Source organism: Atta colombica, unplaced genomic scaffold (genome assembly GCF_001594045.1).
Source record: "Atta colombica isolate Treedump-2 unplaced genomic scaffold, Acol1.0 scaffold224, whole genome shotgun sequence".
Lineage (NCBI taxonomy): Eukaryota > Metazoa > Arthropoda > Insecta > Hymenoptera > Formicidae > Atta > Atta colombica.
Genome location: NW_017259321.1, coordinates 586518 through 597940, shown reverse-complemented (window position 1 = coordinate 597940; position 11423 = coordinate 586518). Strand labels below are relative to the sequence as shown.

The 11423-nt window shown below is 29.8% G+C and overlaps 1 protein-coding gene and 1 pseudogene across 1 annotated transcript; both read left to right on the top strand.

Annotated features, from left to right (window-relative positions):
* The first annotated feature begins 284 nt into the window (after positions 1 to 284).
* On the top strand, positions 285 to 1356 carry LOC108687977 (annotated as a pseudogene).
* A 3004-nt stretch (positions 1357 to 4360) lies between these two features.
* On the top strand, positions 4361 to 9720 carry LOC108688011 (putative cystathionine gamma-lyase 2). The gene is made up of 8 exons (XM_018194071.1): positions 4361 to 4404; positions 6136 to 6276; positions 8126 to 8413; positions 8542 to 8673; positions 8752 to 8887; positions 8968 to 9120; positions 9258 to 9423; positions 9488 to 9720. Exons 2-8 carry the CDS (start codon positions 6139 to 6141, stop codon positions 9630 to 9632), a joined length of 1158 nt encoding a protein of 385 aa, XP_018049560.1. The 5' UTR covers positions 4361 to 4404; positions 6136 to 6138; the 3' UTR covers positions 9633 to 9720.
* Positions 9721 to 11423: the final 1703 nt, after the last annotated feature.

Here is an 11423-nt window from a genome sequence, read left to right as displayed (position 1 = left end):
GGATTTCTTTTTACTACACCTAATATAATACAATAATTGAAGTCAATTATTATATATAATAAAACTTAATTGCAATAATATTCATTAACTGTCGAAAGCTTTTTATTTCTTCAAATATAATTTAAAAATGTTTTTAAGTTTATAATTTTTATTAAAATAATGCTTGTATATATTATTTTCAAATTAAATCTAAGTGAATTTAAGTGAATTATGGCAAAAAAAAACAATCTTGTATGATGGCGTTTTAATCTTAATTATTTCATTTTACATGTAGCATTTTTCATATGGAATACAGAATCGGCAATCCTACGCGTAATGGAGACATGCTTGACTGCTTTAGAGAAAGATAAACATGCCTTTTTCTTTTGGATTAGGTACCCTTACTGCTATTATAGGTTTATTGGAGGTAGGAGATCATTTGGTTGTCGAAGACGATCTTTATGGTGGAACAACAGTTATATCCAGAAATGTAGTAGCAAACAAGGCATGAAATGTATTTTCATTGATATGACTGATGTACAAAATGTTATAGATTCCATACAGCCAAATACAAAGGTAAATAAAAAAACTAAAAATATTACTGTTATTATTTACATTTACTTTGTATTAAAATTTAATATTTTGTATTTTAAATTTTATATTTTAACAATATTTTGTATTTTAAATTTTTTAGTATCACATTAGTATTTTCTGCATTATAATTTATTCTACTGTAGATATGACTATAGAGACGCCTACAAATCCTTTAGTCAAATTAACAGATATAAAAGCTGAAAGTCTGAAATCTCATCCAGACATTATAATAGAAAAATGGTTTAGCCGTAGCTATGTTTCTCGATTTTCATTCTAATCTCGAGAAAGTGATTCATCCACGTACGTATAACTGTTTACTCTTCTTATTCTGTATGTTTTTTAAAAAAGAAGCATATATAATTAATTTTTGAATAATAAATATGACGATAAAGCGTTTATAATAAAATACACATATTGTTACATTGCAGTTTTTTCGTCACATCCGCAATATCAGCTTGCACTTACACAAACAGGGCACAGCGGAATGGTTTCTTTCTACTGAAAAACTATTCTAAACGCTTTTTGTTAGCATTGAAAATTTTTGTTTTAGCTGTATCCTTAGAGGGTTACGAATCGCTAGTCGAATTGCCGTAAGTATATTTGAAATATGTATTTAAAAATATTTTTTTAATGTATTCTTCTCATTTAGATTCGTAATAACGCACTTGTTAAGAAGATATACGAGGCGTAACTGATTAATTAATTCGATTATCTGTTGACCTTGAAGTCGAAGACGATCTCAGCCGATCTCAAATAAGCATTGGACGCTTGTTAATGAATTAACGAAGTTGTCAAGCATTTCTGAATATATGTATTTTCAAGTTCATAAATAAAATAAATTACAACAATAAATTAGATAACGGATTCAAATAATTTAAACCAAATAATAAATATACACAAGGGCTATGAACTAAACGATGTTTAATATTAATTGCTTATTTAAAATTCATAAAAACGAGAACTATAAACAACCCTTATCTGGTTATCAATGATAATAATTACAAAAAGGGAAGTAACAATGAAATCGATGTCCAATCAACGATTTCTTCCAGATAACTAAATAAGGGCATATGTTGCCATTTTGCTGTCATTTATTCCGCATTCAATTTCATCAAACTAAAGCTAAAGTGTTTCCACAAACTGTCTGTTGTTCTGATGTCACGTAAAATCTTCCTTAGAATTCAGCAAACGGCTGGCAAGTTATCATCATGCGTGCATGGCGTCCATCAGTTTGCTGTCAACGTGACGAGTTTATTATTTCTCAAATACTTTTACAATTTCGTAAACTCATGAACTTTATTTGCCCTCCTGATGCTAACTCAGTTCACATTAAATTCCAATGACAGCAAATTAATCGACAAGTTGAAAATAATACAATGCATCAATTTGTTCCATATGCTAAATCTTGCTTGGCTATCTAGGAAATTACGTATTATTTTCATATATACTTATCTTTCGCATTACGTATTGTGTTCTTGAAATTTTGCATATTTAAGTTTCCTTACAGATAAAATGATATATATAAAATTTCTTACAGATTATTTTTTTTATTATACTCTGTACAAGACTTGATTTTCGCAATATAAATTTTTAATATTATTCATATTATTATAATTATTAGAATATTGTAATTTTTAGAAATGCAAGAATTCTTGCAAATAGGAAATATTTTTGGAATTATACAATATGTATATACAAACTCTTTGTTTGCCAAATATTCTCCTGATATTGGAAGTACAAATTAGTTCGTTTTTTTGTGTTCAAAAATGCATTTATTTCAAAACAAAATGAATGAACAGATCAATTAAAGTATTGTCCAGAAATCGCTGCCTAGAAATCGCTGCCTATTACTTTTAACCATCTCTCAGGCAATTTTCGATTTCTGCGAAAGAAGTGAACCGGTGACTTGCTGCATCCTTCGGAACAACCAGTAATCAGAAGAAGCAATGTCCAGAGAATACGGGTGCGGTAAAACATCCAATTTGAGCGTTTCCAAATATTTTTTTATGACTTTAGCGACATGAGGCCGAGCGTTGTCATGAAGAAGAATAACTTTATCATGTCTTTGCTCGTATTCCGGTCGTTTTTCTCGCAATGCACGGCTCAAATGAATCAATTGTAGTCGATACCGATCGCCTGTAATGGAAGCACCAGGTTTCAGCAGCTCATAGTAAACAAGACCCTTTTGATCCCACCAGATATAGAGCATGAAACTTCGAATAAATGCCATGAATGTTCGGCCGTGGTGTTGATGTTGAGGTCAATGGCAACGATTGACCGGGCTTAGCGTAGTATTTTTTCTTCTTGGGGTTGTCGTAGAATATCCACTTCTCATCTCCAGTCACAATCCAATGCAAAAAGTCTTTTCTCTGTTGTCTTTTAATCAGCTGTTCGCAAGTGAAAAATCGCCTTTCAACATCTCTCGGTTTCATAAGGCATCCAATTTCCTTGTTTTTGAATCATTCCCATAGCTCTCAATTGTACAGAAACGGCTTGTTGAGTTATCCCCAATGATTCTGCAAGCTCCTCTTGACTCTGATCTTCTTCGAATAATGCCTCTAATTCTTTGTCTTCGAATTTTTTTGGCTGTCCAGAGCGAGGCTTGTCTTCAATACTGAAATCTCTATCCTTGAAACCATTCCCTACATGGATTTATCAGTTGGAGCAGTGTCACCAAAACTTCGACAAGCATAGTTCGATGGGCTTCAGCCGCACTTTTCTTCCAATTAAAGCAGAAAATCAAAACTTCCCGCAAATGCTGCTTGGTTGACACAAAATTCGACATTTCAAACACAGTAAAAATCAAGGTTTTTGTATGAAACTCAAAGCGATATAAACTGAATATTATTAGCAGATGTTTAACCTCTCTGAAACTGCCAAAAGCTGTCACTATGAACCATTCACAACAGCTGGAACTATCTTTAGGGAAACGGACCGAACTAATTTGTACTCCCAATACTTTGAAAACTTCTGAAAGTCGAAATTGCGATTTTTATTAGTTTTTGATGTAATTGGAGAAAAAAATATTTACAATTATATATAATAATACACAACAAATATTTATTTGTTGCATTAATATACATTTTAGTGTATCTTTATAAAAATATAAAACATATCTATTGTACATACATATATAGTAATACCATAGTAGGAAAATATACATTAATAATCATACTAATAAATATACATACGTATACACTATACAAATGCAAATTGGGAAAAAATTAAAATCGATACTTCATGTTATGGATGTGCGATACGCATTTTCTCGTATCGCATATTTCTAACATGAAATATCGATTTCAATTTAGTCTCTATTTTTTCTCGATCGATATGATAAAAATACAAATATTGTTACGAGAAAGAATTTTTCTTGAGAAAATTACGGTTAAAAATCGTCTTTTTAAAGGCGATTTATAATCTTTTTATAAAAAAAATTTTTTTATGCGTAACGAACATACCGTGTATCGACACACGTATTGCGCGTTCCTATTTCACGTTAGCTTATATCGCGATGTGTGATCATTGCATCTGATATTATAGTACAAGTCTATTTAAAATCTTTGCTTGAAATTCTCAAAAATTTTTGCACTTAAACTGAGATAAATATGTATTCGAGCATTGAAAAAAAAAAAAGCGAAAAATGCAAAAAAGTGCAAACAACGCGAACAAACGTTCCATCATAGTGCAAAAGAAACTTTGTCCTTTTTCTCCTTCCACGATCACATGACTGTCAATGATAATTATATAAGTTATTTAAGTAGCTCGTCATCGGTCAGATTACTCCAGTCAACATCAGTTTCAGCAGATATTCAGTGGTATCGATATCAAGTGAGTGAATTTTGCTGACTCTTCAATAGATTTTCTTAATCTACATCTGGCTATTTCATCACTCGAATTATTCACTGTCAAAAAAAACAGTCCTTTATCAGTTACATTTTTTGTCATGGGGCCAGGAATGTCCGAACTAGATGAATGTAAAAGGTGTAGCTGAGGAGAATCTCAAACAATGGCGTTTTTTCATTATGCAACCAGAAGCAACCACGCTAAAGATATCTTTGTCTTTTGATTTCTAAAAACGAAGATAGCATTAGCTATAATAGCTTCTGGTTGAATAAAAAACACCCCAGAATGCTCTCGCAACTAAATTTAAATTCTATGAACGCTATTCGAAGCATTTCACAACATTCCAGAGTGCTTCGATCTCTAAAAAAAAAGAATACTTCTCTTTCTTTTTTTAACGTATAAATAATGAAACAAAATTTTGTCTCCTAATTTGAATTAACAATTTTAATTTTTTAATTATTATCGAAGATTTATCGCATCTCACTTTTTATGTCACGTAAATGTGTTATCTCTTGAGTTGTAAATTGTTATCGTATGCACTATTCAAATAGAATTACTGTATTAGAACTCTCTCTGTTAAAATTAATTTTAATTAATTAGTCTATTTCATACATTTACTCCGTGAATGAAAGACCGAAACCAACATGCACGATAACAATTTAACTTGTATTTAAAATGACTTAAAAAGTAACATAAAAAGTAAGACGTAATAAATCTTTAATAAAAATTAAAACATTAAAATTACGCGCGCCAAACATTATTATTATATTATTGTTACTAATAAGTATATATCAATAAAAAAAAATCATTCAACGATATAAATAAAAATAAACAATAAATTCAAGGCTAATTCGAATCAAGACCGATGAAGGTGCCAGAGAATAAATCTAATACAAAGATTATAATTTCTATAGTGTTTAATCTTCTTTATTAAACGTTTCGGCTCTCTTTGTAGCCATCAGTAATAATACATCTCTTAAATAATCATTGATCCGTCCGTCAAAAGTGAGTCAGCAAAATTTCAATCAATTGAAATTAGCGCCCGTTAGACGCTGATTATCTCAGTAATACAGTTAAAATTTTAATCATTATTAATATGAATAACAATTAATATAATATATAATAATTAAGATAATATATAATAATAAATATAGATAATATGGATAATAAGTTTAAAAATTGTTTAAATATTAAAAAATAATTTGAAGTTAGTGATAATGAAAACTTCCAAAGCTTCATTTAAATGTTAAACTTCTCGTTTGCGATTCTACTGCAGTTGTGAATCTGATAGTAACTCATTTTTGATGGAAGGATCAATGATTACGATTTAAGAGATATATCATTATTGATGATAGCTACAAAGAGAGTCGAAGCGTTCTTAATAAAGACGATTAAACACCATGGAAATTAATCTTTGGATTAGAATTTAATCTCTGAATCTTCATCGGCCTTGACTCGAATTAGCTTTAAATTTATTGTTTATTTTTATTTTTAAGATTATAAGATTTTTTAAGATAAGTCTGTTAGTATTTGATATTTAGATTAACAATATAAATAAAACTTCTGTTTAGAAGACCCTGTATACGTCCAGATCAAAAAGATTTAAACGAGATTCCCTGAATAAGAGTTTTATTAAACAATATTTCTATTAATTGCTGATTAATAATAAATTATATTTTTAATCAATATACGTAGAACATTTTTTTTACTACATAGACGATGACGTCAACAGAAAAAGGTTTCGCTACGATAGCTATCCATGCCGGACAAGATCCTGATCAATGGAATCATTGCTCGATTGTACCACCTTTGGTGATGTCGGTTTCTTTTAAACAGAATGATCCAATGCCGACTGGAGTAAGTATACTAATCCAAAAAGAATAACAAGTCATAATAACATAAAATGAATCCGAAATGAAAAATGACTTTTAATGATCATTTTGACATTTTGATCATAATAACTTATTGTTCTGTTTGAAAAACGTCTGACTCATCAAAATTCATTGACATACAGCTCCTAACAATTACTTCTTCTTATTTAGTCAATTAATGTCAATTGTACCAAGCAAAAATTGTATCAAGCTTTTTATAGCTATTAATAAAGTTAAGGTTATATGTAAACTATAAAAATAGAATATTTTTTTGTAAATCAATTTATATTATTTTCTGTCAAAAAGTTGAAACGAATAAATAACAGAAAAATAAAATAGATAAATAGATAAACGAAATAGATAAGTAAACAAATAAATAAAACAGATAAGAAACAGATAAATGAAACAGATAAGATATAGATAAATAAAAAAAGAAAAGGAATGACTTAGGAATTTAATAGCTACATAAAAGGCGATTTAACAAGCAAAATGCGAGCTAAACTTGCTGTTGTCGAAGCAAGTATATATTTCTGTATATTATAAGCGGCATTTAGTATAATTTTAGGAAATATTGGTCTTTTTGTTTATTAACATGAAACTATCTGATTTTTACGCGGAAATAGCTCGTCGATTTTTAGTATTTGTCATACGACAAAAATTTTTAATTTATTGAGTGACTTATGACTATAAAATAAAGAGATCTGATTTTCTCTTTCTTGTAGCCAATCTATAGGCTTGAAATGCTTTATCGTATGACAAATGTAATACAAATCTACCACCTTTTCTCACTACTGAAACAGAATTTCGTTCAGGATGATGGGGGGTAAAATTTATTCCCATCATCTGTTTTTCACCAATAAGCGTTCAGTGTCAAAGCATTATTGTCCGTATGATCCGGGATTACATAAAAGAAATTATTAGAAATGCACTAAATAAAATTATCAGATCGGACAGAATGTAACATCGGATATCCAAGAAGGCAATTTCTTCGCGTCGGATATCTGACATTTATCCAATTGAATTCCGAGGAAGTTTCTTCTAAAAAGGCCTATACAGAAAAAGATTGTAATTTTGCAACAATGAATAAGATATTATAGCATCATGAATATGTATACTTATTTCTAGAACATTTGTATAAGAAAAAAATCAACAATTTAATGATATCAAATTTCAACCAAGTATATTTCCGAATTAATGATATTCGGATATATTCCCGAATATTAATGATATCCGGTTATCCAATCGAAATAGTAAAAAAGCGCCGAATAATACCGGATACCCGGTGCATTTCTAGAAATATGAACTTCATCATTGCAGCAGCCATAATCACTGAAACGTTTAGCTGATTGTAAAGCTGGGAACGATGTGCATAAGGGACGCATTGTTATAAACATGAGGATCAAATAAACAAGAAATAATACATTACACTTATGTGAATAATACAAATAAGTAAAAAACAATACACAAAAACGGTCTACACTGCATTTTGATGACTAATAATATTTTTATGTAAATTATTAAATAATTTCCTAATTCTGCAATGTAAATCTACAGTTCAAAAGTCAAATAACAATTCAATTGCATCTGTTTATCTTATCTTCACTGCACAGAATCTTTTAGAAAGAATACATAAAAATTTTATTCGTTTGAATATAAATTAAAAATACTTTTTAAGTAACTTTTTGAAAACTTTTTAAAAAACAGTACTTGCGTGTTAAAATATCTGCTATTTTTACAATATCTAAGTAAATTTGAACGTGTTTAAACATTATTGCAAAAAATCAACAATCTTATATAAAGGCATTTGAATTTTAATTGTTTCATTTCTCATGTAGGAATATTTATATGGCAGAAGCGGTAATCCCACACGTAACGTTCTGGAGACATGCTTGGCTGCTTTAGAGAAAGGCAAACACGCCTTTTGTTTCTCTTCTGGATTAGGTACTCTTACTGCTATTACAGGTTTATTGAAAGCAGGAGATCATTTGATTGTCGGAGATGATCTGTACGGTGGAACCAATAGTCACATCCGAAAATGCAGTAGCAGACAGGGCATGACATATAATTTCGTTGATATCACTGACATACAAAACATTATAGATGCCATACAGCCAAATACAAAGGTAAATAAAGAAACTAAAAATATCCGAATTCTATTTACACGCTTATCTTGTGTTAGAATATTTTGTATTTTAAATGTTATGTTTTTTTGTATCATATCGGTATTTTCTGCATTATAATTTTATTGTAGATGATATGGCTAGAGACGCCGACAAATCCTTTATTGAAACTGATAGATATAAAGGCTGTTGCTGAAAGTCTGAAATCTCGTCCAGACATTGTACTAGTCATTGATAATACATTTTTGACAAGTTACTTTCAAGTAAGTTTGAGAAAAATTACATTCAATCGTATGAGGTCAATGTTAAAAGAAACTGCAACAATTATGTTTTTAATACAGAAACCTCTTGATCTTGGTGCCGATATAGTGATGTATTCCTTAACAAAGTATATGAATGGTCATATGGATGTGATTATGGGTGCCGCTATAACGCGCCGGGATGATCTCGCGCAGAAATTGCGGTCCAATCAAATTGGTAAATTAATAAGAGCTTTTCTGGGCCATGCATTTAAACACTTTATATATAAACAGTTTTTTCTTCATTTTCCCATTCAGTCATGGGAATTGTGCCATCACCATTTGACTGTGCCTTAGTCAATCGTAGTTTGAAAACGCTCGAACTAAGAATGGAAAAACACATGAAAAATGGTTTAGCTGTAGCCACATTTCTCAATTCTCATCCTAATGTTGAGAAAGTGATTCATCCACGTACGTGACAATATAATTTTTTATTCTCCTTATTTTGTACGTTTTTAAAAAAGAAACATATTTAATTAAAATGTCTGAATAATTAATATGATGCTACAGCGTTTACAATAAAATACTTGTGTCGTTAAACATTGCAGTTCTTTCGTCACATCCACAACATCAGCTTGCGCTTACACAACAAACGGGGCACAGTGGAATGGTTTCTTTCTATCTGAAAGGTGATTCTAAGCGCTTTTTGCTAGCATTGAAAGTTTTCATATTAGGTGGATCCTTAGGCGGTTCAGAATCGCTAGTCGAATTGCCGTAAGTATATTCAAGAAACGTGTATATTTAAAAATCTGATTTCAATCAATTTGTCTCATTTTAGAATTTTAATATCGCACGAGTCCCTGCCAGAAGATATGCGAGCAAAGTTAGGCATAACTACTCAATTAATTCGATTATCTGTTGGCCTTGAAACCGAAGACGATCTCATAGCCGATCTCAAACAAGCATTGGACGCTTGCCAATAAATTAACAAATGTAATCAGATAGCCGGAAAAGTAATTCAAGCCGGTGTCCTATAATTTGTATTAATTATGTTACAAATAATATCAAACCTCCACATATTATCAAATCTTTATATATAACATCGCTATCAGTAGTATTATAAAGAAATTTTATTTAAATTATAACATTCTTTTATACATTTTACGGTTCTTTTTTATATATTTACATTAGAACACTTGTATAATAGCAATCAAGATATACTTTTTAATACACGTATAATCACTCGTCCTGATTCCTTTTGATTGGTCATAACTGTTATATTTCAAAATATGCAAATAAATGTATTTTCAAGAAATAAAATAAATTTCAACAATAAAGAATTTTAAATAACAGATCCAAATAATTTAAATAAAATAATAAATACATATAAGAGCTACGAGCTAAACGAGAGATGTTTAATGTTAATTGCTTATTTAAAATATAAGTAAAAATTACAAACGTTTCAATCTTTATTGGATCGTTATCAATGCGACAATAATTACAAGATATGATGCGTTGCTATAAATTCGACTACAATAAATGAAAAGAAAATCTAGTGTATGGATCATTTTTATATATTTAATCATTTCTTCGCTTGAGTGCATCAAAGTGTGATATGTGCATGTAATCTGCGGATTAAATTAGCTGCGTTATGATTGTAAATCTATAAAGAATTGTATAGCGTGGGCGCGTCAGAAATACGTAAGTTAACTTCATATCATTGTAGTATCATTATATATTGCATTAGGATCTGAGCACAAGAATTGTAACACTTTTAGAGACTTAAGTTGTAGACGTAAATAACGCAGTTTTGACGTATGACGATTTATTGCCGGCTCTTAGAGACACGGTAATAAGTTGTACGTCATACGTGGAAGATTGTGCATTACTTACGTCACCATTTAAGTCTAAGTAAAGGCTTAAATACAATAGGCACAGGCAACAGGGAATAACAAGCCAATTAGAGCTCTGATATGTAAGTTCGATATTATATCTCAGAATTCTGATTGGATAACTCGTTATTCCTTGTTCCTTGTGTCTATTATCTGTGCCTATTGTGTTTAAGCCTTAATTATTACGACAATTCTTGTGCTCAGACCCTTATACGCTTTTCACGTTCTATATTGCGTAGTATGCGTGCGTGCATTGTGTGTGTTTCGTGCTTCATGTTTGACGTTCCGTGTTTCACATTCCCAATGAGAAATAATAATAGAATCGATGTCAAGGATTTCTCCCCGAGTTACATATTATATATATTTTCACATATATTTTTTGCATATGTGTTGCATAAAATTCTTGCAATTTTAAATACTTCAGTTTCCTCTTACTAATAAAATAAAATATAAATATATAAAATTCTTTACCGATTATATATTTTTTTAATTTCTCTCTGTAATAAGATTTGATTTTCGCAATACGAATTCTCATAATAATTTCAACATGATAATTTAAAAAAAAAAGAAAATTCTTGGAAATAGAAGATTATTTCTGAAATTTTATGTACAAAACAAACTTTTTGCTTGCCGTATATATTCTCCTGACTTTGAAAAGTCCTCCTGAAAGTCGAAATTACGATTTTTTAAATTTTTATTAGTTTTTGATATAATAGAAATATGAATAAATGAATATTTACAATTATATATAATAATACACAACAAATTTATTTGTATTATTAAGATATATGCATTTTAGCATATATCTTTAAAAAAATAAAATTACCTATTATTATTACATATATGTATGTAATATACTTTTTGCGTGCGTGCGTGCGTGCG